The 25719-nt window shown below is 56.5% G+C and overlaps 13 protein-coding genes across 13 annotated transcripts; 8 read left to right on the top strand and 5 right to left on the bottom strand.

Moving 5' to 3' along the window:
• Nucleotides 1-27: 27 nt before the first annotated feature.
• Nucleotides 28-1842, top strand: J3D65DRAFT_666455 (WD40-repeat-containing domain protein; the record flags this gene model as incomplete). Its single annotated transcript, XM_066802924.1, has 3 exons — nucleotides 28-555; nucleotides 832-1678; nucleotides 1733-1842. The coding sequence occupies 3 exons, from the start codon at nucleotides 28-30 to the stop codon at nucleotides 1840-1842; spliced, it is 1485 nt and encodes a 494-aa protein (XP_066657035.1).
• Nucleotides 1843-2198: 356 nt separating this feature from the next.
• J3D65DRAFT_619735 (putative lipase) lies at nucleotides 2199-4853 on the bottom strand. Its single transcript, XM_066799788.1, has 4 exons — nucleotides 4310-4853; nucleotides 4039-4155; nucleotides 3806-3961; nucleotides 2199-3752 (listed from the first exon to the last, which is right to left on the bottom strand). The coding sequence occupies exons 1-4, from the start codon at nucleotides 4719-4721 to the stop codon at nucleotides 2647-2649; spliced, it is 1791 nt and encodes a 596-aa protein (XP_066657036.1). The 5' UTR covers nucleotides 4722-4853; the 3' UTR covers nucleotides 2199-2646.
• A 173-nt stretch (nucleotides 4854-5026) lies between these two features.
• On the top strand, nucleotides 5027-5352 carry J3D65DRAFT_619738 (uncharacterized protein). Its single transcript, XM_066799789.1, has one exon. It carries the CDS (start codon nucleotides 5128-5130, stop codon nucleotides 5344-5346), a length of 219 nt encoding a protein of 72 aa, XP_066657037.1. The 5' UTR covers nucleotides 5027-5127; the 3' UTR covers nucleotides 5347-5352.
• A 144-nt stretch (nucleotides 5353-5496) lies between these two features.
• On the bottom strand, nucleotides 5497-6795 carry J3D65DRAFT_550278 (uncharacterized protein; the record flags this gene model as incomplete). The annotated part of the gene is made up of 1 exon (XM_066796993.1): nucleotides 5497-6795. The coding sequence occupies one exon, from the start codon at nucleotides 6793-6795 to the stop codon at nucleotides 5497-5499; it is 1299 nt and encodes a 432-aa protein (XP_066657038.1).
• Nucleotides 6796-7872: 1077 nt separating this feature from the next.
• J3D65DRAFT_619743 (CDC45 family) lies at nucleotides 7873-11188 on the top strand. The gene is made up of 2 exons (XM_066799790.1): nucleotides 7873-8911; nucleotides 8959-11188. Exons 1-2 carry the CDS (start codon nucleotides 8159-8161, stop codon nucleotides 10753-10755), a joined length of 2550 nt encoding a protein of 849 aa, XP_066657039.1. The 5' UTR covers nucleotides 7873-8158; the 3' UTR covers nucleotides 10756-11188.
• Nucleotides 11189-11629: 441 nt separating this feature from the next.
• On the top strand, nucleotides 11630-14064 carry J3D65DRAFT_619747 (MFS transporter). Its single transcript, XM_066799791.1, has 5 exons — nucleotides 11630-12369; nucleotides 12441-12650; nucleotides 12703-12973; nucleotides 13041-13187; nucleotides 13252-14064. The coding sequence occupies exons 1-5, from the start codon at nucleotides 11898-11900 to the stop codon at nucleotides 13862-13864; spliced, it is 1713 nt and encodes a 570-aa protein (XP_066657040.1). The 5' UTR covers nucleotides 11630-11897; the 3' UTR covers nucleotides 13865-14064.
• Nucleotides 14065-14238: 174 nt separating this feature from the next.
• Nucleotides 14239-15737, bottom strand: J3D65DRAFT_693463 (uncharacterized protein; the record flags this gene model as incomplete). The annotated part of the gene is made up of 2 exons (XM_066803962.1): nucleotides 14239-14856; nucleotides 14912-15737. 2 exons carry the CDS (start codon nucleotides 15735-15737, stop codon nucleotides 14447-14449), a joined length of 1236 nt encoding a protein of 411 aa, XP_066657041.1. The 3' UTR covers nucleotides 14239-14446.
• Nucleotides 15738-16269: 532 nt separating this feature from the next.
• On the top strand, nucleotides 16270-18318 carry J3D65DRAFT_586842 (FAD dependent oxidoreductase-domain-containing protein). The gene is made up of 2 exons (XM_066797763.1): nucleotides 16270-16964; nucleotides 17012-18318. The coding sequence occupies exons 1-2, from the start codon at nucleotides 16317-16319 to the stop codon at nucleotides 17927-17929; spliced, it is 1566 nt and encodes a 521-aa protein (XP_066657042.1). The 5' UTR covers nucleotides 16270-16316; the 3' UTR covers nucleotides 17930-18318.
• Nucleotides 18319-18439: 121 nt separating this feature from the next.
• Nucleotides 18440-20021, bottom strand: J3D65DRAFT_294472 (uncharacterized protein). The gene is made up of 2 exons (XM_066795170.1): nucleotides 18782-20021; nucleotides 18440-18735 (listed from the first exon to the last, which is right to left on the bottom strand). The coding sequence occupies exon 1, from the start codon at nucleotides 19725-19727 to the stop codon at nucleotides 18801-18803; it is 927 nt and encodes a 308-aa protein (XP_066657043.1). The 5' UTR covers nucleotides 19728-20021; the 3' UTR covers nucleotides 18440-18735; nucleotides 18782-18800.
• J3D65DRAFT_619760 (uncharacterized protein) lies at nucleotides 19665-20045 on the top strand. The gene has a single exon (XM_066799792.1). The coding sequence runs from the start codon at nucleotides 19728-19730 to the stop codon at nucleotides 19977-19979; it is 252 nt and encodes an 83-aa protein (XP_066657044.1). The 5' UTR covers nucleotides 19665-19727; the 3' UTR covers nucleotides 19980-20045.
• An 820-nt stretch (nucleotides 20046-20865) lies between these two features.
• J3D65DRAFT_619767 (tat pathway signal sequence) lies at nucleotides 20866-22521 on the top strand. The gene is made up of 4 exons (XM_066799793.1): nucleotides 20866-21441; nucleotides 21502-21633; nucleotides 21703-21933; nucleotides 22025-22521. The coding sequence occupies exons 1-4, from the start codon at nucleotides 21195-21197 to the stop codon at nucleotides 22270-22272; spliced, it is 858 nt and encodes a 285-aa protein (XP_066657045.1). The 5' UTR covers nucleotides 20866-21194; the 3' UTR covers nucleotides 22273-22521.
• Nucleotides 22411-24284, bottom strand: J3D65DRAFT_294439 (uncharacterized protein). The gene has a single exon (XM_066795169.1). It carries the CDS (start codon nucleotides 23931-23933, stop codon nucleotides 22749-22751), a length of 1185 nt encoding a protein of 394 aa, XP_066657046.1. The 5' UTR covers nucleotides 23934-24284; the 3' UTR covers nucleotides 22411-22748.
• On the top strand, nucleotides 24273-25532 carry J3D65DRAFT_619774 (uncharacterized protein). The gene is made up of 3 exons (XM_066799794.1): nucleotides 24273-24745; nucleotides 24799-24915; nucleotides 24951-25532. Exons 1-3 carry the CDS (start codon nucleotides 24637-24639, stop codon nucleotides 25154-25156), a joined length of 432 nt encoding a protein of 143 aa, XP_066657047.1. The 5' UTR covers nucleotides 24273-24636; the 3' UTR covers nucleotides 25157-25532.
• Nucleotides 25533-25719: the final 187 nt, after the last annotated feature.

The following is a 25719-nucleotide window of genomic DNA, read 5'->3' on the forward strand; positions in this document are numbered from 1 at the left end:
CGCTACTACCAGCAGCATTTCCCTCTCATGGCCCCTACAGACGACGACTTCCAGGCCCAACTCAATGACGTTAGCAGAAAACTCTCGCTCCCGGGCTTCCTGAAGAGCCTGACGCCCTCTCGTCTGCCCTCGCAAGCCGCCAGCGACGCCTCAGGCTCCTCCCCCAAGGACAGGGACGGCCCGGCCCATCGCCGCGCTCGCTCCTTCGCGTCCCCGCTACACGACACACAGTCGACCACCTCGGAGCCATTGCGCAAAGCCGCGACCTTGCTGCTCGCCCACTCGCCCAATGCGTCGTCTGCTGCCGACCCATATCCCGAACTCTGCGAATCCGAAGCAAAAGCCCGCGTAGCCTGGCGCAAAATGGCCGCCAATGCCGCCTTCTCCGTCTTTGATCACGGCCACCAGGACCTCGTCCTGGCCGTCGACTTCAACTTTTTCGGCACCCGCATGGTCACGGCCTCTTCTGACCACCGCGTCAAGGTCTGGGACCGCCGCGACGACTCGTGGACCCTGGTCGACAGTTGGAGAGCTCACGATGCCGAAGTAGTCCATGTAAGTCCCTTGCTGCTGCTGTGTTCGCATTTGTACCGTCGAGATTTGTTGCGTTTGTCCGTTTCCTTGAATGCTCCGCATCCCCTTCCCCGCCGCCTGTCAATCACGCTGGTTGATGCGCTCAAGGGCTGTTCCAAGCACACAAATCCTCTCCAGCCCTATCATTTTGACCTCGTGACACGACCTTCTGGCTGCATCGTCGTTTGTCAGTTCCCCGCATTTACGCAGCATGACCCACTCCACACTTCAAACGCACATTCGGCTAACCTGGAGCAGGTCAAATGGAACGGCCCATTCATGGGCGAAGTCATTGGCACCATTGGCGAAGATGGCTACTTCAAGCTCTGGCAAGAGGATGTGACTGAAATCGCCAATTCCGGCCGTCGCTTCAAGTTGATCTACCGTCAAGTCTCGGAGACCAAGGTTCCCTTCATGTCGCTCGACTTCAAGAACATCATGCAAGAGACCTGGGTTGCCTTGGTCACCCGCGACGGCGTCCTGACGGTTCTTGAGCCAGTCGACCACGGCAACCTCTCTGGCGAGTGGCACGTCATCTCCCACAAGCAAATCACCCAACCTCCGCCTCCCCCTTCCGAGGAGAGGAGCTTTCGTGTCTGCTTTCATCACGAGCAACTTCCCTGTTGGACAGCGATCCAAGCTGGTCTGGATCGCCGCGCCCTCTCCTATGCCGTCGCCGCCATGGACGTTGTCAAGGTCTTTCGCACTGACAAGAACCGCCGCCCCTACATTGCGGCCGAGCTAACCGGTGCACGCAACATCATTCGCGACGTCGCCTGGGCCAACGGCAGCATGAGAGGCACCGACATCATCGCCACGGCCTCCAAGGATGGCATGATTCGCATCTACGAGCTGTCCACTCCAGAGCCGTCGCACGCGCAGAGCAACCTTGCTGCCCCAGCTGTTCAGGAGACGCAGCCTTCGCCGCGCAATCGCGCCCGCAACGCCCCTTCTGGCATAGGAGCCGGACTGGCGGGAGCGTCGCGCCTGGGCGATGCTGCCGACCACGACCAGGACCCGGGCCGCGTCAAGCATGCTGTCAAGATGGTGGCGGAGCTGGCATCCAACCACGGAGCCGTTTGGCGCGTTTCTTGGTCATCGATGGGTATGAATAGCTCACTCCTCAACGAGTCGATAGATTGCTAACTGAATGTTACAGGCGACCTTCTCGTGTCGACGGGTGACGACGGCGCCATTCGCACCTGGAAGAAGGCCAGCGACAACAGATGGCTCGAGTATGCCGAGATTGAGCCCTACAAGGGGCAGTAGCTTACCTACCTACCCATTTACCTCTTTTCGTCCCACCCAAAGCCACTTTTCCAACTCATGAATGCCAAAGCATAGATTTCCTACTCTTGTTTTTCTTTTTCTTCCATCATATCTGAATGCGAGCGAGCCTCCTCCCTCCATCGAGGGTATCCCGTCACTACATTAGCGACGAATCAAGGAACATGGCATTGTGGGTTACCTAGGACTGGCAGCCAGTTAACCATTTGGTCAGCCAGTCAGTCAGTCCGTCCGTCCGTCCGTCCATCACCATTAGAGCGTAGCGTCCCCCCTCCTCCTACCCCTTCTGCTTCACCTTCACCTTCCCACTCGCAAATCCATCTTTCGTAAAAGCGGGACTGGCGTTCGTTCGGATGAGGCGTGCGTGTGTTGCCAAATCATCATCATCTTTATCATCATCATCATCATCATCATGCTCTGTTTTTCTCTTTTCTCTCTGCGCGGCTTCTTCTGGGGCCTTGGTGGTGTTTCGGGGAGTAGGGGCACACAAGGGCGGGCTTGCCTGCTTGCTTGCCTGCTTGCTCCGTCGGACGATCGGGATCGAGTTGGATAGGCAGGCACGTAGTGGAACAAACACATACATCACATCACAAGCCTACCTACCTTTTTTCCCGCCGTCTTCGCACCCATTACATTGGATTTATGCTGACAGCTGAAGGAGGCGGGAGAAACAAATGTTCTGTGTACTTGCTTCATTTTATTCCTTGCCTTTGCCAACACACCCACCCACCGCTCCCTACATGTACGCTCTCGCTCGCTCGCTCGCTCACCTACTTTTCTAGTCTTTCAATACTGCAGCTCCCTAATCACCTCGTCCCCATTCAAAAACGCACACCTCTCCCTCAACCTCTGCGCGGCGACCGCCGGCTTCGCTCTCGCCCCCTCCAGCGCACTCATCCCCTCGCCCGGCCCCCCAATGACGTACAAATCCGTGTCATTCGCGCTGGCATACGCAGGCGTCCAGCCCACCAGCGTATCCTTGCCCTCAACGCCAGGCGCCCCAAACCACGCAAAACTCGACCAGCTGCGCGAGACGCGGCGCAGCAGGGCGTCGTCGGCGGCGCTGGGCCGGATGGTGTCCGATTTGGTCGTGAAGGGCGTGAAGTTGGCGAAGACGTAGGGCAGCTCGGAGGTGTGGATCACCCCGCGGCCCGGGTAGCCTATGCTGTCTTCGTAGAGGGCGGTGATGGTGGCGTTGTGGGCGTAGTAGAAGACGGGTGGGGCGGACGAGGAGTTGGAGGCGAGGTGCTTGTCGCGCACCGCCTCGCCCAGCAGCAGCGCCGGGCACACGAGCAGGATCTCGCGGAAGATGCGGGCGGCGCGGTAGAAGTTGGCGGGCAGGCCGGCCGTGGTGTTTGCGGCGAAGTCGGCGACGGGATACAGCTCGAGGAGCTGCTCGACGGTGCCGTCGCTGAGGCCCGGCCAGTAGGCGTGCAGGAAGTCGCGCACGGCGCCCGTCGTCGACATGTTGGTGCTGGGCAGGAACAGCGTGGCGTCGTCCTGGGTCCAGCCGGCCATCATGCGCACGCCGGACGCGAAGGCGCCGCGGCGCACCAGCTCGCTCTGCGGCGCCGGCAGAAAGGTCCCGTCGACGGCTGGCAGCCAGATGTCGCCGCTGCCGACGACGGTGGAGGCTTGGGTGGAGGCCGCCGCGAGGAGCGTCTGCCAGGGGAGGCCGCGCAGGCAGGCGACGGTGGCGGGCGAGTCGGCGGAGGCGCTGCCGTTGGCTGTCGGCGTCGTGCAGTTGAGCGCGGCGGCGATGGAGGCGAAGGCGCTGCTGCTGAGATTGGACGTCGAAGTTGGCTCGAGGGCCGTCGACTCCATTATGGCGCCGGAAAAGGGAGCGGGTTGGCTGCCGCCGTAGGCGAGTATTTGGATGCCGACGCTGAGACCTGTATGCCGTTGGTATTGCGCAAGGGTTGAATGAGTAGGGCGGTCTACTCACCACCAGAGCTCTGCCCGAATATCGTCACTCGCTCCGGGTCGCCGCCAAAGAGGTGGATGTTGTCCTGCACCCACTCGAGGGCAAGACGCTGGTCCTTCATACCCACGTTGAGCGAGTCGTCATTCTTGAGCGCATCCGACAACGCAAAGCCAAAGACTGTGTTCCAACACGGGTCAGTTCTCATTCAACGTCGAGCTGCTTTTGCTGACGAGTAGCTGGGGGAAAGAGCTTACTGTTCAGCCGATAGTTCATGGCGACGTAGACGACGGGCAGTCCATTCTCGACCGACTGGAGAATCAAGCCGTCGGGGTTGGCCGTTGGGTCGTTGATGTTGCCGCTGAAGAGGGAGCCTGCGTTGTAGTGTTAGCGCAAAGTGTGTCCGCGGTCAATCAACCCCCTGATGGCGACGCCTGTCCCTGAGCAAAAACAGAAAGAAACAAGACAATGGAAGGGGGCACAAGACGAAGAAATCGAAATAGCGGGAAAGAAGAGAGAACCACTCACCACCATAGATATACACCATAACCGGCAACGCATCCCCCTCCTTCGTCCCCACGGGCCTGGCCACCTTCAAACGTAGGCAATCCTCGCTCTGGCTCACGTTGACACCGAAGCCATTCGCATCCACGTCGGGTTGCGGACACGCATCGCCATAGTCCGTCGCATCAATCACACTCCCGTCGGCGACGGAGACGGGAACGGGGTCGGCGAAGCGTCGCGTCCCGTTGGTCGGCTGGCCGTAGGGAATGGACAGGAATTGCTCGACGTTGTTGGCGAGGATGCCCGCGTACGTGATGTTGCGCGTCGCGTCGTGTGCGGTCGCGACGGCGGACGTCGATGCGTTCGTGGGGCCGAGTGTGGAGGCGGAGGTGGGGGCGAGAAGGAGGGCAAAGAGGGGGAGAAGAAGGGGTACCATTGTGGTCGAAGGTTGGTTGGGCTTGGCGCGGGGAGCTGATCACCCCCTTACCTGGCTACCTAGCTATGTAGCTAGCTATTCCGCAGTAAGTAGTTAGAGTTGGCCAAGCCGTGTAGAAGAAAGCTTGGATATGCACGCAGACAGACGATGACTGGATAGATACACCAGGCCAAGCCCTCTTTTATGCGCAGGCCCGCCGTGGGGTCCACGAACACGCCTAGCCGCATCTGTCCGCCTCTCTGCGTGGCCTCGTCGAGCAGAAGGACCGACACCGGCCGTTCGTGGTCTCATAAACCCCCCGGACGGCCGATGATAAGGAAATCTCGCTCGCTTGCGAGTTTGACAACCACCTAGCGACGGCGTGGGCGTGGGCAACACGTAAAACTGGACAGGCCTGTCGCGTGAGATGGGACATGGGTACGTTGGTGCCTGCAGTTTTTCTGTCATTCTTGCCGCTTTTGTGAGTGAGACGTCTGCGGTCGACCGTTCGTACGGATGCTCCCCGTCAGTCAGGGGACGTGGCGGCGTATTGCCCGTGTCTGAGGTCATCAACGTCATCGTGCTCTGCTACAACAGTTTTATTTATACGGGCAGGCAAAGATCTTGCAATACCAATTGGTGCTAATTCTCGTTTTAAAAGACATTATCGTGACGCTATGCTAGTAACAGGAACCCCCAGTCGTTCCATCATGGTATCTGTGCCAAGGGCCTCTACCGGGCCCGTTGAATTCCGAAAACTCCCCGCTGGGATGCAGCATCGAAAAAAGAACCTCAATCAGACATGGGTATCAGAACGAGGCGTCCTGGGCCTCTCCTCACTCTTCTTCCCTTCTTCAAGAGAGTTGGCAGTCGTTGGCCTTGCCGTCGTCTCGTCCTGGTCTCCTTTGATGAGTTTCTCCGCCCAGGCAGCACGTTCCTTCTCTTCAAAATCCTCTGCCTTGGCGCAGCGTACGCGCGTGGAAATCGCGGAGCCAACCACGCCGACGAGCCACCAGGAGAAGAGGATGGGGAGGTTTCGGTAGGCGCGGTTGGAGCAGCCCTCGCTCCAAATGGTGATGAGCAACTCGTATGCATTGTGCGCCGGGAGCGCGTAACCCCAGTGGAAAAATCCCGGATTCAGTTCGAAAGGTTGGACGGTGGTGGTAATGTTGAGGATGACCCAGGTGATGACGATAAAGGGAATGGCTGCCAGAGGAGCAAAAGCCGTTGTAAATTCGAAGACGAGGAAGTGGATGTGCATCAACAGCCACAGCACCATCCACGTCAAGGCAAAGTCGCTTCCAGTGATTGCCCAAGTCTCTTTGTAGGTCCAAATGTATCCAGCCATGCAAAGGGCACCCACGAAGGTGTAGAGGAAAGCAAGACAGAAGCGAATGAGGAAGTTGTCGAGGCGTGGCAGGCGAGAGAGGAAGCGCATCTGCGCACTGATATTGTTGACTGCAAGGAGGAAGAAGAATTGGGCGATGATGGGCATAACCATGCCCGTAGTGTTGAACATGATTCGACCGCCATTGGTCATGGGCTGAATCGGCGTAGTGGTTGGCTGGACAGGGTTCAAGAGAGCTTGTACGGCGGCCTGGTCGGTGGTGTTGAGGTATTGAAGGGCAGCTGTTCCATTCATGCCCTTGAAGACATTACCTGCCGCGACTCCAAGTTGCTGCAAGTTGGCCTCTACCAGGCTGGCCACGAAGGCTGGGTAGCGGACGGCGTTCCAGATGACGGTCATGGTGTCGCTGGCTTGGTACGAGGCTGCGGGTGCGCCGCCTCCCAAGGCTGACGACAAACGGGCGCTAGCACCTTGATGCGTGTAGAGAGCACCCCAGTAGTGTCCTTGGCAAACAGCATTACGAACGTCTTGAGGAGTCGCGTACTCGGATGCGCTGTGTATTTCGACGGTGGGAAAACCGGGTCCTTGCATTGAATCGTATGCGGCGGATACGGAGCGTCCGATGAGTCCTCCGTCAAAGTCGACCACCAGGGTTCGGAAGTTGTGAACTCTGGTAGACTGCTTGTAAAAGGAACCATAAAGGTAGAGCATGTTCAGGAGGAAGAGCAGCTGCAGCAGTACAAACATGGCGATGCTCTGTATGGCAAACAGCTTGAACTTGCCCTGCCAGAAGGTATCATGGCGGACGACGCGGTTGCTGGAGCGTTTGAACAGGCTCATCTCGGCGGAAGTTTAGTCAAGTGCGGAGGTGACCAAGGCGCGAGGAGAGGAAAGTTGAGGATTGTATTGTGTCAACGCAAGGGAGATGGAGGAAACCCGAGCAACAGAACTAAATAAGAAGGACGGACCACCTTTTCACACAGCGTAAAAATGTGTGAAAACGAGCCAGGCGAGAAAAGCAAGAGCTCGGCCGAGGTTGAGCGGATCATGATTGTTTCTGTCTGCATCGCATGCGGCGGCGACAGGGGGCCGCAAACTGCCATGTCCATCTCGGTGGCCACGGCATCTGACGGCACCGTCGGGGCCAAAACTCCGCGCGCTCCGCCACGGCCTGCAACGTTAAGACGGCCATGCCCCTTGGCTTATTTTCCTCTCGGTGCTTCCAAATTCTTGTCCCATGTGCGCGCGTCGGTGCTTCCAAATTTTTTTACTTTTTTTCTTCCCATGTGCGCGCCTGAGCCACGTCTGAGTAGAGGCAGACTGTCATGCTCGGGCTTGCTGCGTGCGAGATCCGGTCAACCCGAACCTGGACGTCAGTTACCGGGGCTGGCCATGGTACGTGCCTGGGAAAATAGATAGACGGCGCTTATTGGTGAACAGCGAGGGGCTGAGGCGTCGTCTACATGTCGGAGTGCGTGATGATGCCAACATGCTCGTGGTCCTCGGCATGTGGGCGATGCGAGGTGTGCAATCACCGTGCGAATCCGAAGCCACTGTGGGTCACATATCACAGTCGGTCGGGAAGACGCCAGCTTGCGTCTTCCGAGTTGCAGCAGAGACCGGGAGGGTCGTGTTTGCTGTCGATGGCGTTGGATGATGCAGATGGACAAAGGGATGGATGGGGGTTGATGGGCGTTGACGGGGCCAGGTCATCTCAACGCTGGTTGGATGACGGGTTTTGGTTTCGCGCCGGGGCGGCTGGCTCGCGTCGCGTGGGCAGAACCCAAACCTCTCCTCCACCATCCCCAACACAACCCTCCAGCCCACACTTTATACACTACGCCTCCCGCACCCGGTCCCCCTCAATCGAACGCACTTTCTCGCGTCTTTTCGACCAGACCACTAGACCAGCATTGCCTTTCCGACCTGCACATGTCACCGCCCGACTTGAAGCCCCTCGCCAAAACTCGACGCGTCCAGTAGCGCGTCCGCAGACCTGCCTCGAAGCACTGGACAGCACCCGCATCGCACCAGCTCGGCCCATAGCACTTGCATCCATCTTCTAGGCTGCGCCGACGCGTTAGTCTTGGAACATTCCATCTAGAGAGCCATGTACCTACCCAGGTCTCTCATCGGACACCTCTACACGCATCTTTTGCACACCACGCACCCGCTTTCTTCGCCAGCCCTCCTCCTCGTCTCCCTCGAACCGGACGCGCTATGTGCCTGTCGCATACTTACGGCCCTTCTGAAGCGCGACTACATTCCCCACAAAATTCAACCTATATCGGGCTACAATGACCTCGCTCGCGCCGGCCAAGAGCTGGTACGGCCCATGCGCACGACAGATGGAGGCAGTGGAGGTGCCGTCATTTGCCTGGGTGTCGGTGGGCTCGTGGATCTGGAAAACTTGCTGGGGCTCGAAGAAGAGGATGGTGGCGCCAGCTACGGAGGTGTCGAAATATGGGTCATGGACGCCAGGCGGCCGTGGAACCTGAGCAACGTATTCGGAGGAAGAGGCGACGCTCTACCGGAAGAAAACGACTTGCCGACCCGAATTCCTGGCGTGGACCGTGGAAAACTTTCAAGAATGTACAGGCCAGGAAAGGGCGGTATAGTTGTGTTTGACGACGGCGACGTGGACGAAGAGATGGAACGAGAACGAGAAGCGTACTGCGCCCTTGAGCAAATGCCCGAGCTTGGTGATGACGACCTCGAAGATGAGAGCGATCTGGATGAGGATGCCGCCGAGGACGAAGCACCAACATCTGGACAGGCGGGACGAAAAAGGAAAGCATGGGATGACGAGGAAGAAGACACGGAAGACGAAAGTCGTCCTGCTCAGCGACGCAGAGGCAACTCGGTACGTTATCAGATGCTTTGTTTTGCTATCAAAGCTAACTCTGCCAGTCATCACCCATTCCATCCTCTCCATCTCGACCGCCCAGGCGCGGATTGGCCATTTTAGGACATTCGTCTGATTTTTCACGCTCCGATTCAATAGACCGTTCGTCTCCTCCTATCCAAGTCGCAGTACAGCCCTCTGCCAAAAAGCTTCGACGACAACTGCTCAAGCTTCGCGCTCAGCACAACAAAGTCTTGGAAAATTACTACTCCTTAGGAACATCGTACTCGGAACCCATCTCGTCCATTGCATACAGCCTCGCTTCTGAGCTCGGGCGGGAAGACAACGACCTTCTCTGGCAAGCCATTGTTGGCGTCAGTAGCCTGGAGCTCTACGGCCGCACCCCTACCGGACTGGGTCTTTCGTCCTCCCCGAAAGGCTGGCATGGCTCTCGAGGCGACCAAATCAGAGCACTTCTTCAAGATGAAGTTCGCCGCCTTAACCCCTTGGACCTCAAAGACATGACCAGAGAAGCAAATCTAGGCGAATCCGGTGGCGTTATTCCTACGCACGCAAGATCACCTACAGACAATTCTATTCGGCTCTCGCCAGAGCCTCGATTTTTACTGATACGGCATTGGAGTTTATACGACAGTATGCTTCATTCGCCGTACTTGTGTGCGAAGCTGCGCATATGGACAGATGTTGGACGCCGGCGACTGCACAAGCTGCTCGCAAAAATGGGCGTGAGCCTTTCTCAGTGCAAACAAAATTACACGCACATGGACATGGACCTCAAGCGCAATCTGCGGGAGAAACTTCTCCAATTTGCACCCGTATATGGATTGGACGGTCTTGTGCCTGGCGCAACAAATAAGGGCGCCGGCAAGGAGGGCTGGGGATTTGTGAGGTGCTGGGGCTGGAAGGCATGTCTCTCGGCGATTGACGTCGGTGTGATTTTGGGTGCGATCCTCGAGGTCGGATCCAGCATCAGCAACACGTCTGGGAGCTCTTCCCCACCTCTACCACCAACTCCTCGATCTCTCGACTCGCAGTCCAACATTAACTCGAGCGATCAGTCCAAGAATGACGAAGAGGCTGCCCAGGACGCCATCACATCAAGGTTCTGGCTCGCATATGATGCACTGACCTCGCCCAATCTACTGACGCAACACGTCTCAATTGCACAGCATCTGCATCGCGCCATACTGCGCACTGGCACTGCCCTCATTGCAAAGCAACAGCTGCGCCACCTGCGAGCCTTTCGAATGACGATAGTCAAGGACGGCCCTGATGTCCCGCTCTTTGCACACCCAGGCGCGCTAGTCAAGCTGGCATTGTGGCTGCAGGAGGCTGTGCAGGAGATGGAAGGCAAAAGAGGAAAGAGCAGTGGCAGTGAGCTTGTAATAGCTGGCTTGGACGAGCCAAGAGGCGTCTACGTGGTCGTCGGACTGGGAGGAGGGGGCACAACGGTGCAGAGCAAGGAAAAGGAAAAGAGAAGGGTTGAGAAGCAAAAGCAAAAGATTGAAAAGCGCGAGGCTCGACGGCTCGAAAAAGCAGCGAGTAAACAACGCGAAGTCGAGCGCCGACTCGCCAACGGCGAAGACGTGGATGAGGACGATGAAGACGTCGACACCGAGGAAGACGACAGCAGTGACAGCGAGAGCGAGGACGAGGTGGAAGAGGACGACCAGAGAAAAGGGGCAAGGCGGAACCGGTTTGGCATCGCCTTTCAGGAAGTCATCGAGGAGACTGGCGCGCGCGTCAAGGTGGACAGTTTCGACCACTGCGTCGTCGAAGTGCGGAAGGAGGACCTAAGCGGTTTCTTGGAGCAGCTGAGTCTAAAGGCGATTGTTGGATAGGCCAAGACGCGGAAGGAGGTCTGCAAGAGGCTCGATCACGACAAGGCATGGCCAAGACATGGTGTTGCGGTGGTTTTCCGGGTGAGTTTTTCAGCACTTTACGCTTATACCATGATATGGCTAGACCCCGGGCGAGGGGCATGTGGCATTTGCATCTGCATCCACTGTGGAGATTAGTTAGGTGCAGACAGGTGCATATTGATCCCTATTTCTCCCGCCTTTTGCGCATGGATTCGTGGCGGTAAGGATTTCAAGACCCTTGCGACTAAACCCGTCGTAGGTAAAAGGCCTCGAAGGATGACTTTCGTCGAGGCGTTGATTGACGGCAGGAATGACACCGGCCCGGCTGCTGCATCTCAAGCTTCTTGGATAGCACCGTTGTTAGCTGCACTAACGTCTCTGCGCCACCTGCCAGCTTTACTACACGCCTCGTTTGATTGGACGCGTACGCAGGTAGCTCGTTGCTCTAGCCCAGCCATCCATCTGGTGATGGGCGTTGCGTCGTATCGATCGTTCCCTCCTCGAGGTCGACACGCCCAGTAGCAATCATGTTCCTGGCAGCCGGTCAGCCAACCCGTCGAAGGAGTCGAGCTGGGCGATTCCTAGCCCACGGTGCACAGCTCCCGTCTGCAAGCAGAGATCGCCGCAGCCAACACCAAAGTCGACACTGAAGACTGCTGACCCCCTCTTTTGGCGCAATGACGCCAGACCCGCCAAGGCAGACCGGCGGCATGCTCGAGACACAAACGACGGACCGCCCCAAACAGGCATGATACGACAAACGGATCAAGCGAGTAAACACGTTCAGAAGAAGGGCAGTGCGCCGGCGAAGTCGACGTCTTCTCGGCGCGGCGATGGGCCGGTAGCGTGCGCGCATACGTGCATGATCTGAGCAAGCACTGCCTCGTCTCTGTCTGTCTGTCCCCTTGAAGCCAGCGAGCCAGCGAGCCAGCACCTGAGCCGCTGGACAAGACGCTAGAGGATGCATGCACTACCACTATCTCTGAGGTGCCTTCTTGGCCTCGTCCCGCTCGCGCGTGGTTTGGTTTGGTTTCAAACTTTTATACTCATGTCCCTCGCCTGTTGTCGAGCGGAATGGGAAAATAGACGAGAGAAGAAACCTACGCCTGCTTCCCGCCGTCATGGCTTTCAAGTCTTCGATACAACCGGGCGCAGAGATGCAGGAGAAGACGACGACGACCAGCGACTTGACACACATCACCAGCGTGGCGTCGACCACGACGACGATCGCAGCAACACCGTATCCACCGCTCTCGATGAAAGACGAAGGGCCCCTGAACGCTCCCACAACACAAACCACCCCCTCCGACAACGACGGCGACGACGATGGCGACGAGGCCCTCGCCTTCTTGACAAACCACCCGCGGCGGCGCGAGATCTTCGCCGAGGCGCGCGCCATCCTGGACGACGACGCGGCGCGGGCGGCGCTGGTGCGCAAGATCGACTGGAACATTGCGCCGCTGCTGTGCTGCGTGTATTTCCTGCAGTTCCTGGACAAGAACACCATCAGCTACACGAGCGTCATGGGGATGCGGCAGGACACGCACATGAAGGGGCAGCAGTACAATACCATCAGCATGCTGTTCTATGCCAGTAAGTGGGCTGGTGGTGTTTACCCCTATCTGTCTTTTTGGGCTGCGGACTGATAGAGTGACGACGGACAGGCTACATGGTCTTCGAGTTTCCCACGCAGTACCTCGCGCAGCGCTTCAACCGCGTCAGCCTGTACATGGGCGTGAACATCATGCTGTGGGGTATCGTGCTGGGCTGCCACGCGGCGGCGACGTCGTTCGGGGCGCTGGCCGTGCTGCGCACGCTGCTCGGCGTCTTCGAAGCGTGCATCCCTCCGTTGTTAGTTTTGATAGTCGCAATGTGTCAGGCTCAATCCACCTGATCTTTTCTTCAACGGCTACTAACGTGCCACAGGGTACCGCAAGGAAGAGCAGGGCCGCCGCATCTCGTGGTTCTACGTGTGCAACAGCGTCACCAAGATCTTTGGTGGCCTGGTCGCGTACGGCATCAGCTACGTGCAGGGCGCCATGGCGACGTGGCGAATCTTTTTCCTCGCGATTGGGTTGGCGACTGTGGCGACGGGGTGGGCCGTTTGTGTTTGGTTGCCCGATAGCCCCGTGCAGGCGCGGCGGTTTAGGGATGCGGAGAAGGTCGCAGTGTTATTGCGGATCAGGGATAATCAGAGGTAGGTGGTGGATCACCCCCTGAACCCCCTGATTTGCGGATAGGTACTGACGCGCGGGACTTGACAGCGGCACGCAGAACAAGCACCTCAAGCGCGACCAAGTCGTCGAAGCCTTCACCGACGTGCGCGTGTGGCTCATGTGTCTAAGCATGATGCTCATCGCCATACCCAACGGCGGCATCGCAAACTTCAACAACATCCTGCTGACGACATTGTGCGCACCCCTCCCCCCATCCCGCCACAAATACCACCAAGCTAACCTCGCCTCCCTCCCACAGCGGCTACAGCAACCGCGAAGCCCTCGCCTTCGACGCGCCAACCGGCCTCATCAGCGGCATCTTTATCCTGGCCCTCGGCCACCTCAGCGACCGCCACAACAACCGCAGCACCATCACCATCCTCTGCCTACTCCCCACCATCGCCGCCGGCTTCCTTATGTTCTACCTCGTTGACCCGTCGACCGGCCACCCGCGCTCCAAACCGCTCCTCCTCCTCGCCTCCCTCCTCTCGGGCTCCTACAACGCCTCGTTCATGATCCTGCTCGCCTGGAGCGCCAGCAACGTCGCCGGCCACAGCAAAAAGGTCACCGTCAATGCGCTGGCCCTCGTCTGCCTGAGCTTGGGCAGTATACTCGGCACGCAGACTTTCCGCGCCACGCAGAAGCCCGTCTATGCGGCGGGCAAGCTGACGATTATTGTGTGCCTGCTGGCCGATTGCGTCGTGCTGGCCGCGCTGCAGTGGTGCAACGGCCGCCGCAATCGGCAGAACGAGAAGGTAAGGAGGGAGTTGGGCGTCGTGGAGGGCGGGCCGGAGTGGAGGCGGGAGGTCGAGAGGGCCGCGTGGGGCGATGTTAGTGATGGGCGGAATGTGTTTTTTAGGTATACGCGGTAAAAGTGAGGAGGATGACGAGGGAAAAGCGAGAGGTTCGAAATGTTTCCTAGGCGTCTGGTTGGTTGGTTGGATGGTTCGTCGGATGGCCTTCTCGCTGATAGCGTTTACGGAAGGCGAGCAATAGGCTGTCAACTCTGTACATACATACCCAACAGCCTTTTACAGTAGGTAGTCTTTTCCATGGATACCTACCTACCTCCCTACCTCCATCACATGCCGCTGTGCTCCGCCTATCACTCTGCACCTCAATTCTTCCCTGGGAAAACCATCCAGTGCTGTTACTGTTCCTGCTAAGTCAATTGAGTCCAGCTGTCCATCGGTGAAGCGAAATATGCCTCTTTCAGGATGCCAGGCCTGAGCCGCATGCCCGAGGTCTAGTAGCAAAGTTGAAACACATGTGACGAAGTTGGAGAGCAGAAAAGGAGAATGCGAACGCTCTGTCAGATATGCGCAAGGAGCATTCTAGTACCTTCTAGACAGACTCCTTTCAATGGTAGCCCGGCCTCAGCAAATGACTACCTACTCGAACCTGAAAGCGATTTCGTCCACCGGATCTAGAATAGACCTCCCTTGTGAAGTTGGTTAGTTGATGATTGCTGATTGCCTTTCGAGGTGACGGCGGTGTGAGTCTTGCAAAGCAGATGGGATTGTCTCGACGATTCTTGAAAGAGACTCGTTGAGCTCGGTAAAAGGCCGGGCGTTCTGACAGAGACCATAGTGACCTTTGCTAGAAGAGTGACAAATCTGCATGTTTATGAGCTTATCAAGAAGCTCGTTGACGCTGAACGGCAGTTCGGCCACTTTCATCTTCTCAAGGCGAAGTCCAGCCTTCTTCAGAGAGAGGACCAATGACCCCAAGACCCTCATGTCGCAATCAGGCCCACACAAGCGCCGGTTCAGGGACGTGGAAGGGGTGATGCACTTGTCCAAACAAGCATAGAGAAGGTTGAGTATTTGTGCAATGGTCTTTTGTCGCTCCTTGAGAATGCTTTCTGTTTTGGTTAGCATAGAATAAGGCACAGAGAATGGATCAGACACTGTGCTCACCGATGATGCCAGGAGGCAAAAGGCAGTATGATGAAAGTGGGAAAATTTCACCTTCCGCATAGCACTTGCCATCCTGAACGCGTACAGTCTTTACCAAGTGAGATACAAGACACTCAAACAAGGATGTCTGTCCAAGTTCCCATGCAACCCAAAGCCAACTTTCATGCCCAAGGGTGATTATGCATTGTTCGTGTTGGGAGATCCATGCTTTGGCCCACGGTCGGAGAAGGTGCGTTGCCCCGTATTTATCGGTCAATCTCGTGAGCTCCACCAGCTGGCTGAAGGTAAGAGACGATGGAACTTCCTTGAACCGTAGATGCGCAATGTTCAGCAGAACGGCCATGCTGAAGGCATCATCATCCGGGAAAGGAACCACGCGTTCGGTAGCGGATGAGGATTCTGCGGCTTGGGATTCTCGAAAGGGCCCATTGAGCATAGCGTACCAGGCATCGCAAGCGGACGACATGGCCCTTGACGAAACGACAAAAATCTTTGTGTATTGGACCCCTCCAATAATGTCTGCCTTCACCTCAAGTCGTAAATCACCCCGTTGATCAAACACAACTTCTGGATCTGCGGACCTGGCGACACCTGATGCACCGCCATTTTGGGTTGTAAAGTCGAACGAAGATCTTATGGGTACGGGATTGGCAATAGGGGCCATCGCAGGGCCGCCGAACAAGGATTGGTTGGGAGCCGGGCTTGCGTTCTGAGTAGTCGAAGCAGGGGTCGGAGGACCTGGCGTGGGAGAGCTCGAAGACGTGGGAGTGCTGAGGTTGTTCGGATTTCCGCCACCGAATGATCCGGAAGGCGTTGCTTGAGCCATGTTGTAACCAATGGACGTGGACGAAATGTTTGCTGGCCTGCGCGGATGGAAACAGAAGCTTTGCCGCCAACGAACGAAGGCGTTGTTGTTTGGGCAGCGCTTAATGACGCGACCGGCGTTGACGCGGCGACACGTGATCCTTACTAAGCCTATTAAGCGAGACCCAGGTCCGGTCGTCGTGTCACGACAACAGAACATCTGGGAAGTGACAACAACAGGCACTCTGAAGCCGACTGGAGGTGAATTCCTCCCAGGCTCTCATCAAAAATCTGACTCTGTTGACGTCTGGACATCACGACAGAAATGCCATGCTCGCCATTAAGTGACGAATGCCAACGCGACGACGCGCTTCCCTTACTATTTTGGGCATCTCCAAGCGGACAACCTTGTTTGCAGGGACACAGGGTGTACAAACCGAGCGGTGCGACGCGCGCAGCGGGGCTTGGACTTCCCGCTCCCCGCAAATCCAATCTGGCTTCAAGCTTCGTATAAAATCGAAAGCTGCCACATGAGGCAACACCCTTCTCAAGCATCTCAAAGCGATCGCATCGGGTCCGGCCCGAAAGCAAAACCCCGGCGATGGACTTCGTCTTGACCCCTGTCTTCAACTTCCTCAAGACAATCTGGACCGGTATCAGAGAGTTCGTCAGGCTCAACTCGGGCTACATTGAGATACTGGTGCGCGCCAGTCAAAAACCTGGCCTGCCTGTCTTGTCACCAACTCGGCCGTATTGGCTTGAAAACCCGCCTTTCCCTAACCTTGTGAACATCCGATCGGATCGCTTTCCCCCTGAAGCCGACATTGTCGTCATTGGCAGCGGTATCACGGGTGTCGCTGTCGCAAGAACGCTACTTCTTGAAGCAGAGAGGAAGAAAGAAACAAAGCGAGTCGTGGTTTTGGAGGCACGCCAGATTTGCAGCGGAGCTACAGGTCGAAACGGCGGACACATCAAGGCTCCAACGTACGATGGGTTGGCACTTTTGAGGAGGCGGTTTAGCGTCCAAAGAGCATCCGAGTTGGTGAGGTTCCAAGCAAAACATCTGGAAGTCTTAACCAGGCTCTGTCAGCAAGAAAAGATTGATGTCGCGGAATGCCGCGAAGTTGAGACTGTCGACCTCTTCCTGGATGAGGATATGTTCGGAAAGGCGCAGAAGCAAGTCGAGGACTGCAGACATATTGTCCCAGAAATCCCATTCAAGATTTGGAGAGAAGAAAAAGCCAAGGAGGTAAGGGAAACCCCCCTTTGTTGGTGCTTAATTGACGAACTTTTAAGAATTTTCACGTTGGCGACCATGTCTGTGGAGCAATCTCTTACAAAGCTGGCGCCCTCTGGCCTTACCGGTTCGTGACCTCAATCTGGAACGACCTCACAACACGGTTTCCAACAAGTCTATCTATCGAAACCAATACACCGGTAGAATCCATTGATGTTGACAAAGCGAACGCAAATCCTTTCAGAGTTCTCACTCCAAGAGGAGAGCTGCGCTGCCGTCATGTCGTCCACGCAAACAACGCCTTTGCCAGCCACCTTATCCCAGGGTTGAAAAGCAAGATGACCGGCTTGAGAGCTCACATGTCTGCGCAAAGACCAGGGACAGAGTTCGAGGACTGCGAGGGCAACCGTTCTTGGAGCATCATCTACAACAACGGATTCGACTACATGACGCAACGTCCATCTTCCGAGGCCGGTCCTGGCGACCTGATGATCGGTGGTGGTTTCTTCCGCTCCCCTAAGGCAGGACTGGACCAATTCGGCATCTGGGACGATAGAAAGCTCGAGCCCATGACTTCGACGCATTTGAATGGCATTTTGCCCACTGTTTTCGGTGCCCACTGGGGCCCCGATGCACGCGAGGCGCGTCTCAAGCAAATATGGTCTGGAATCATTTGCTACACCGCAGACATCCTTCCATACGTCGGCAAGCTGGATCCTCGTCTGACGAGCCGGAAAACGAAGCAGAAAGATGCCGCGGAGTGGATCTCTGCGGGCTACCATGGCGATGGCATGGTCCAGGCCTGGCTCTGTGGAACAGCTCTCGGCTTGATGATGTCAGACTCGGAGAACGAGGTTCTTGAAGAGCGACCGGGCATTCCGGGTGGTCTATTGGCGGAGTGGTTTCCACCCGAGATGCGCATCACCTACAAGCGCATTAAAAGGGCAAATCTTGCCGACATTGCGGACGAGATTTGAGCGACAGTATTCATCGCAAACACGAACATGGCAAGCAAGAATCGGTAGAGATGAGAGCGTTCTGAATGTGCATCGGGCTGGAAGTTTGAACAGAGCAGGGACTCTTTTCTAATGTGTTGGTGAGCTGATCGGTTTTATTCTTGCTTTTCTCCATTCCCTCTGAGATTTGTCTTTCAACGTGGCCCAAGCGGATCATGGTGGACTTTTGACAATAGAAACAGAAAGATCGGGGAGCAGTATTAGTCTCCGCAAGCTATTGATTTTGCGCACTTCTGACCAGACCTACGCCTCAGAATCTCGTGTTCAACTGAATCACGCCACAGGACTGCGAGTCTTTCACGAGCAGGAAGTCGGCACAATTGTACTACCAGCAACGCCCCCTCTACGATAGGATCACCACACTATTTCGCGTTCCTGAAACGCAAACTTCCCACTTAACACCATAACTAAGACGCGCAGAGCCCAATAGCGCCATCTCGTGGCACCACGCAGGCCCGCACGTGGCGAGGCGAAGCCGAAGAGCCGAAGACAGCCTCACCAGCCACAAAAGTGCTTCACCTGCTCACGGTGGAACATTGGAGCCAGGAAAACGTAAAGAAGAAAGACTTTATTGCGGCTGGTGCTACCGAGGCTGCGAGACGGATTCGAGAACAACAACCACGACGCGCCGTCGCCGAAGACGCACGTCCAGAAACCCCACGATGGATTCCACAGGCTAAGTACAATTTGTCCGCCCTATGCAACAAAAAGAATGATTGGCTGCGTTCCCGGCTCGCTCAACGTCCGGCGCTGCTGAAAGTCGTGACCTGCTTTTGGTCAGTGATATCTCTCTGGCTCTTCGACAGCTTTAACTAACCTGGCGACAGGTCCTCTACGCCGCCACGGGCTCAGGCTCGGGCTTGGGCTCAGGGGCAGCCTCACGCTTCTCCGTCTCCTTGTAGTCGCCGTATGAAGCGTAGGGGTTGTAGGAGCCGTACTCATCGCGCTTCTGCTCAACCGGAGCAGCATCTGCAGCGCGCTTCTCCTTGTAGCTGCCGTAGGATGCGTACGGGTTGTACGAGCCGTACTCATCCCTCTTCTCCCCGGGGTAGTTGTCGTACTTGCCGTAGGGGCTGTACGAGCCGTACTCGTCCCTCTTCCCGACGGGAGCCCTCTTCTCGGGATAGTTCTTGTATTCGCCGTAGCCTTCGTACGGGCTGTAAGACCCGTAGTCGCCATCCCTCTTCTCGACGGCGCGCTTCTTCTCAGGGTAGTCGCCGTAGCTGGCATAGGGATTGTAGCTCCCGTACTCGTCCCGCTTCTCAACGGCCCGCTTCTCCTCCGGATAGTCGCCATAACTTGCGTATGGGTTGTAGCTGCCGTACTCGTCCCTTTTTTGGATCGCGCGCTTCTTCTCCGGATAGTCGCCATAGCTGGCGTACGGGTTGTAGCTGCCATATTCATCTCGCTTCTCGACGGCCCGCTTCTTCTCAGGGTAGTCGCCGTAGCTGGCGTACGGGTTGTAGCTGCCGTATTCGTCCCTCTTCTCGATGGCACGTCGAACCTTCTCCGGATATTCTCCATAGCTTGCGTATGGGTTGTAGCTGCCGTACTCATCCCTCTTTTCGACAGCGGGGACGGGCTCGCGCGTGTCGAGCGGAGCGGCGACGACGCTGGTGATGGAGCCGAGAGCCATGAGGCCCACAACGACTTTGACAAGAGCCATGGCGAGCGTTTGGACCAAAAGATTGAAAGAGCTGAGTGACAGACAGAGAGAGTTGGAACCTTCAGAGGTGGTTGCTTGCTCTGACCAGGCCATATGAAGGAAGTGACATGGTTTTATATCCTCGCCGTCCGGGCGTTTTGGCCTGTCCCTCGAAGCAGCAGCGCGACCACATGGTCTCAACGGAAGCCCCGACTCCCTCTCCAAGCAGCCCCTCACGATCCTCCATCTCCGCTTACGGCGTTGCTTTCAAAGAGTCTCGGTGTAAGCACGCTCGCTCGAGTCTGCAAGTTTGATGCCTGCCTGAAAAGTTTGGTCAGCGAGCTGGCTGGCGTCTCTGGAATGTAACGCTTCAAAAGCACAAGCTGCACAAGGGAACCTCTCAGATACAAGCGGCGGCGTGGGCCAAGGAAGCAGTCCCACGTATGCAGTGTGTCTCGATTCCTCGAGCCTCGGCACTGCCGCACTCCACGCGCCTCCTCCGCCATGCTCCGGAAATACCTACACAGATGGTGTCGTTTCTTGAGGCTGTGCGACGCCCGGCGAGCTCCTTCGTCAGGCTGATCAGTCGCTCGTACCTCTCAGAGCCCTCGGCCATGACTTGACGGCGCTGCCGTCGATGCCGCTGTCTCCGCCACCGACGCGGTAGTGTGTTTTGTGTTAGGTAACTTGGTCGAATCAAACCATGCCAAATCCGAGGCTCTCGCGTTATATGACATCAAACTTGACCGGGAGGTTCGAGACAAAGAGAAGACTTCGTGGGGGCAGCGTTGTACAAGGCGAAGCCCCCAAACTGCCTTTTCGGGGAATTGCGCTAATGCAAGCACGCGATTGCTATAGCTTTATTCGAGCTCGTGGTCTCCGTATTTGGGATCATAGGAGGCTTTGTCTGGTGTTTGCAGGCTTTCAAAGTCCTGCTGCACTATTGAAAGTATTGTCCTTTGGCCTCCGTACCTTGCGAGAATCCCACGTCGAAAATGTTTGCCCTGCCAGTCATCAGGACAAATGGCACTCTGTTTGTTTGCGCGGTACTGGGAAGGAGTGCGACTTGACCTGTCAGCTGCTAGGGTCTTTGTAATGCGCAGTATCTTTCCCACCTCTTTTCCAAGCGCTTGTTCGAGATGCGGAAGCCTCTTCTGACAGACATCAATAGGCTGAGTTGAGATCCATGCGGTCAGTGCTTGGTGGTCAGCATGCGAAACGTCATCCCAAAGCCGCGCCAACCACGCACCGAAAACGCCAACGACAATGGCGCCTTTCTAAAATTAGGCGGCCTTCTCTTTCTTTCGGTATTCCACCGTGAGCAACGTCGAGGGAGCAGTTTTTCGGGCCTTGGAGGTTGCATTCGGCGAAGTGGGCGTGTGGTTCGACTAACGTGAGGCTGTCCCAGCTGAAGGCCACAAAGAGGGTACAAGGCCCTCGTCTGTGCTCCCAGAGGTGGGCTGCTGCTGTCGCTGACGACTTTTTGGACCTCGGACGTCTTTCGCGGATGCTTTTCCTAGTCTTTTGAACCTCCCGCCTGCCAGAAACTTCCTTGTCGCTTGATACAAACGCTCAATTGCAATGCCTGGAAGATACGCGCGACTCAGCACCGACGAGGGCAAGGCGGAGGACCACGAGCGCCTTCTCTCGGACGCAGAGAGCTCTCCGGAGATCCAAGACAGGACGAAAAGCTGGTCATTATCTTCCATCGTTGCATTGTGGGTGGTGACGTTTTGCTTCGCCGGGTTCGTCGGGGCGTGGATAGGGATCCGGCAGTCCAAGCACTCGCAGTCCACGCAGTCCACCATCAGCAAAATCTCGCAGTACTGTGAGTTGATCAATCCAGACTGGTCCCCGGTCATCTGTCATTGGTACTTACACACGGCAGCTCCAATTGTCGACGATGTCGGAGTCTACTTCAGCACTGTCCGCTTCAACGGCTCCCTCATGAAGGAAAACATCTTCAGACAAGACGCCAGCCCCGAAGTCGACGCGGCATGGGAGTCCCTGGGCGTCAACTGTACGACCGCTCCCAGCGTTCCTCCAGCCCAAGCTCTTTCTCGTCAAGACTAACAATGTTTTCCATCAGACCGCGCGCTCGTCGTGCCGCCAGAAAAGGCGGCCAAGTCCAACCTGCTGCCAGACCAAGTCAAAGTGCGAGAGAAGTACGGCGGCGGCTTCGTCGCCAACGTCGAGGGCATGCACCAGCTGCACTGCCTCAACCTGCTGCGCGAGGGGCTCTACTACAACTACGACTACTACAAGGCCAAAGGCGACGGCGCCTGGGTCAACTCGGACCACGTCATCCGGAGGCACGTCTGTAAGTACTACACCCACCACAACTCCCACGCCGAGAATAAACACCTGCCGGCAAGTGGCTTTGCTGATTGGTGCCGCCTGGCCGCGCCCAGCCCACTGCCTCGACATCATCCGCCAGAACCTCATGTGCAACGTCGACATTGGCGTCCTCGGCCAGGTCTGGGTCCAGTTCGACGACGACGACCCGTTCGCCTACGTCGACTTCAACACTAAGCATACGTGCCGCAACTTTGACCAGGTCCGCGAGTGGGCGAAGGAGCACCAGGTGCCTGAGAACGTCCCCGACGACTTCATTCAGCCGCCCATCGACGGCGACACGATTTTCGATGAGATGCCGTGAGGTGCTGCAGCCTCAGGCCGAGTGTGGGGTAGTACATATGTATGCATGTATGGCTGAGGCAGAAGCGCGGTTGGACTCTTCCTCATCTTGAGTAATTGATGAATGCATATCATTTCATACCTGATCGGTCCTGCCGGTGATCGAGTGAATTGTCTCAGATCAACCTTTAGTGTCTGACCGGCGGTTGGAGGAGATTCAGAGGTTACGTGCTACATGCTGACGAGGCTCCATCCACCACGACTCGACAAGCGCAGCAAAAGAAAAGGTCGATGGAAGCCACGTCTGGACCAGAGGAGGTCCGCTCGATCCCAAGACTCTAGCTTTCTTGGTCTGGAAAAAGACAATCGAAAAAGGCCGTGCCCGACGACGAGGCTGTCCCGTCGAGACGAGGAGTCGTTGCATCCGAGCCCAACCGTCCGTCGTACCGGGGAGTGCCCGCCGCAACTCTTAACCTTAAACCTTGCCCCCTGTGAAGCTCAAGTCAGCTCCCGCCCGACTCGGCTAAGTCGAGCTTGCTCTTTAGCTTCAACCTCTACTTCGAGCTGCACCTCGACCCGCAGCGTCTTTGTCTTTTTGAAGCTCTCCCTCTGATCCAGGCCTCTGACGAACGACCCAAAGTGTGGAAATCTCGTCCGCCACCCCTGGAGAAGCTTGACGCCTTCTCCGCCGACGACAACGTCCCCTTGCCCCCATGCGTCAAGCAGCCCGCCGAGCACTCCAACGACCAAATCTGCGACTCCGAATGCGCCGCCTTCTCCATTCAAGAATGTCTTTTCACCATCTGCCCCCACCTCCCTAGCCACTGCCTCCAGCCGTCTCAGCCCCTCGTCGATTTTGCGCCACATCTTGTGCTTCCACGAGCGTTGATATGTGTCCTTGCCCACGTCGCTGGCATCTGGGACCTGTGGACATGCGTCTGCATATGCAAGCATCATCAACGTGTCAATGATGCCATCCGCCAACGTCTCGATGTGTCGTTCCCAGCGCACGTCTTCTGGGCGCGTTGCTGAAAGCGGAGGAGCGAGAGTGGCAGGAGGCGCAATGCCAACGGCATCAGCATTGGCACGTCGATGCGCCGCCTCCAAATGCGTCAGAATTGGACGGAACTCGTGAATGGGCATCGCGTTCGTTAGACCGGCTGGAGGTATCAGCAACGCCAATGTGGTGGCCGGAGTAGCTGGACATAGCGTGCAGGAGGTAGAGGAGCTGGAAGGAGAGGGCGATGGTGGGGGCGCGATGAGAGTGGTGGGTATCGTGGGAGCACCGCCTGGGGCGGTCCAGGGTACGTCGGTTCGAATGGAATATGGGAGCCGTATTTCTTCAAGAGCTATGAGGACTTTGCGGGCCGCGGGAGAGAATGGCGAGCGCGTTATGAGGGTGTAGTGAAGTGGCTGGCCACTGGCTGTGGAAGTTGGATGCGGACATCCAGCGTTGGTCGTTGTTGTGTCAGCATGTGATTTGGTGGTGGAATGAGATTCGTGGCGTGTTGGCGTTGGCGCCCTCGGTGCCGTGGGTTTTGTTTGTTTTTCCTGCGAGGTGTTCGAATATGTCAATTCGAGGATGGAGCTCTCCCAAGTGCAGTCGTTTTGTTGCGGCTTGCGTTTCAGGAGGTCGGTGACGGGACAGAGGACGACGTCGAGCAAGAAGCAAAGCGCGCCCATGAAAGCTGGTTGTCGAAGCTGTATTTTGTTGAGACAAGAAACCGGTCGGCATCCAAAGCGCCCACAGACTTAAGTGTCGCGTGGTGTTGACGAATCAGCAGTCGTTACAGGGATGTCGCAGGGCTGACGTGGATGTTGCTCGCGCTGGCAGCCCAAAATTGGAATTTGGGACTGCCTACTTTGCAGCAAACTCTGAAAAAATAGAATTGCGGAGTACAATGCCCGTGGGATAGGATAAAATGCTCTGTAGGAAGAGAGTTAATAGAGCCTCTTTGCCGGCCAGACGAAACCTTTTTGTACTGCTGCAGGTTCGGGCATTTTGGACTCGCGAAGCTGGCGCTACTGAAATCTGAAGCACCAGATGTTTGGACCAGTTTAGGACGCTGTGCAGCGGCAGATCATCGAAGAACAAGTTCCGTTACAAATGTTTGCAACACTGACTCGCTGCCGACCATAAACTCAACCGAGTGCCAAAGCAGCATAGATCTTCATCTTCAGGGTCCATGGTTAGCCATCGAAGACATGGCTCTCGCAGATCTTTTTGTGATTGGTCAAAAGCTCACCCTTACACGAGCGACTGGGAGACCGCAGGCAGCGAGAGGCAGAGCTAAAAGCAATACCAAGCTTCCTCAGTCATGGGCGCAGTTTCATGAGGGAGAAATCTTGGGTTGGGCTGAGGGTCCGCTAGTGAGAATAATGCCCCATGCGGAGCCTCTTGGCGCTCTGTTGGGCTTATTATCTGGAAACCCCATTTGTGGAATGCCAGACGACTCAGGCAGATCACCGCTTGCTGCACACAAGCAGTTTTGCAGGTACGATCACATCTCCATATCGTACCGACTTTCGGGCTGAACCTTGCTTGCAGATCTCAGACACTGGGATTCTCGGAAACGGAGACCAGCATTATTTGGGAACCTCTCCCGTGCTTGGTCTCGATTTTGCACTCGCGCTGTTTCTCCCAGGCAATGCGAGTTCGCAACACGTCGGTTCAATTTTGAAGCTCAAAAAAGGAGCAAGAGCGAATTGTGGAACAGGGTCCAAGGGTCCTAAAGTTCGCAGGAAGAGGTGGAAACAGGGGTCCTCTTAGTTGCCGGCGGATATCTAACGGTCCTTGGCTTTGGTGTCAAGATGATGTAACTGTACCCCCTTCTCAATCTTGGAAGTCGCAGAGATTGAAGAGGCAATCATGCGCCATCAAGAATTCAACCGCGAGAAGCTTGTAATGTCACTCCCTTCGAACGGAAGCGAGAGAAAGTTTACGAGAAGGAAGCTGGAGGTTTGACAACCCAGGAAAAACCTGTGCAGCTGCATAATAGACTGCGCGTTGATACGAGATTGGAACTCACCCTGCATCAGTCGGGAATTGTGAGCACGCGACTCGGTAGAAGAAGGAACAAAGAAGGAATGAAGAAAAGAAGGCAAGAGTTGAGAAGGAAATTTCCTGGCCCACCTGTTCTATGTAGAGAGGAAGCAGGCAGGTCCTCGCCAGACGCGGGAGACATTTGAACAGCTGTACGCTGGAGCCTGCGTTCTACGACTTGGTGTCGAGATCAAGGTGCTGCAGTGAAAACGCCACGGCGCTGTGCGACCTTTGGCTGCCCGGTCTCCCTGAAACTTGACTTTGACAGCTGCTGTCATGGAGGAACATGGCAGTTCAGCGAGCAAGGCTCGATGCTCTCCACTTTGATGCTCGCCGAGTTGATAGAGAAAGTCGGTTGGTGGTGGAATCGCGTGGAATTCGCAGGGGGTCCGTCAGGGGGCGCAGCCAGGCATCGCAGACTTCTTG

Source organism: Phyllosticta citribraziliensis, assembly GCF_038025025.1.
Source record: "Phyllosticta citribraziliensis strain CPC 17464 chromosome Unknown J3D65scaffold_4, whole genome shotgun sequence".
Lineage (NCBI taxonomy): Eukaryota > Fungi > Ascomycota > Dothideomycetes > Botryosphaeriales > Phyllostictaceae > Phyllosticta > Phyllosticta citribraziliensis.

What these genes read in the sequence shown, in the direction of transcription:
- J3D65DRAFT_619735 (XM_066799788.1), bottom strand. Translation starts at nt 4,721, where the DNA reads ATGGTACCCCTTCTTCTCCCCCTCTTTGCCCTCCTTCTCGCCCCCACC. An exon ending in TATGGTGTATATCTATGGTG is followed by an intron (nt 4,156 to 4,309) that starts GTGAGTGGTTCT and finishes ACTACAACGCAG; the next exon opens with GCTCCCTCTTCAGCGGCAAC. An exon ending in CATGAACTATCGGCTGAACA is followed by an intron (nt 3,962 to 4,038) that starts GTAAGCTCTTTC and finishes GTTGGAACACAG; the next exon opens with TCTTTGGCTTTGCGTTGTCG.
- J3D65DRAFT_619738 (XM_066799789.1), top strand. Translation starts at nt 5,128, where the DNA reads ATGGGACATGGGTACGTTGGTGCCTGCAGTTTTTCTGTCATTCTTGCC.
- J3D65DRAFT_619743 (XM_066799790.1), top strand. Translation starts at nt 8,159, where the DNA reads ATGTACCTACCCAGGTCTCTCATCGGACACCTCTACACGCATCTTTTG. An exon ending in AGCGACGCAGAGGCAACTCG is followed by an intron (nt 8,912 to 8,958) that starts GTACGTTATCAG and finishes TAACTCTGCCAG; the next exon opens with TCATCACCCATTCCATCCTC.
- J3D65DRAFT_619747 (XM_066799791.1), top strand. Translation starts at nt 11,898, where the DNA reads ATGGCTTTCAAGTCTTCGATACAACCGGGCGCAGAGATGCAGGAGAAG. An exon ending in CAGCATGCTGTTCTATGCCA is followed by an intron (nt 12,370 to 12,440) that starts GTAAGTGGGCTG and finishes GACGACGGACAG; the next exon opens with GCTACATGGTCTTCGAGTTT. An exon ending in AACATCCTGCTGACGACATT is followed by an intron (nt 13,188 to 13,251) that starts GTGCGCACCCCT and finishes TCCCTCCCACAG; the next exon opens with CGGCTACAGCAACCGCGAAG.
- J3D65DRAFT_586842 (XM_066797763.1), top strand. Translation starts at nt 16,317, where the DNA reads ATGGACTTCGTCTTGACCCCTGTCTTCAACTTCCTCAAGACAATCTGG. An exon ending in GAGAAGAAAAAGCCAAGGAG is followed by an intron (nt 16,965 to 17,011) that starts GTAAGGGAAACC and finishes CGAACTTTTAAG; the next exon opens with AATTTTCACGTTGGCGACCA.
- J3D65DRAFT_294472 (XM_066795170.1), bottom strand. Translation starts at nt 19,727, where the DNA reads ATGGCCTGGTCAGAGCAAGCAACCACCTCTGAAGGTTCCAACTCTCTC.
- J3D65DRAFT_619760 (XM_066799792.1), top strand. Translation starts at nt 19,728, where the DNA reads ATGAAGGAAGTGACATGGTTTTATATCCTCGCCGTCCGGGCGTTTTGG.
- J3D65DRAFT_619767 (XM_066799793.1), top strand. Translation starts at nt 21,195, where the DNA reads ATGCCTGGAAGATACGCGCGACTCAGCACCGACGAGGGCAAGGCGGAG. An exon ending in CAGCAAAATCTCGCAGTACT is followed by an intron (nt 21,442 to 21,501) that starts GTGAGTTGATCA and finishes TACACACGGCAG; the next exon opens with CTCCAATTGTCGACGATGTC. An exon ending in CGTCATCCGGAGGCACGTCT is followed by an intron (nt 21,934 to 22,024) that starts GTAAGTACTACA and finishes GGCCGCGCCCAG; the next exon opens with CCCACTGCCTCGACATCATC.
- J3D65DRAFT_294439 (XM_066795169.1), bottom strand. Translation starts at nt 23,933, where the DNA reads ATGGGCGCGCTTTGCTTCTTGCTCGACGTCGTCCTCTGTCCCGTCACC.
- J3D65DRAFT_619774 (XM_066799794.1), top strand. Translation starts at nt 24,637, where the DNA reads ATGCGGAGCCTCTTGGCGCTCTGTTGGGCTTATTATCTGGAAACCCCA. An exon ending in GCACACAAGCAGTTTTGCAG is followed by an intron (nt 24,746 to 24,798) that starts GTACGATCACAT and finishes CCTTGCTTGCAG; the next exon opens with ATCTCAGACACTGGGATTCT. An exon ending in GCAATGCGAGTTCGCAACAC is followed by an intron (nt 24,916 to 24,950) that starts GTCGGTTCAATT and finishes AAAAGGAGCAAG; the next exon opens with AGCGAATTGTGGAACAGGGT.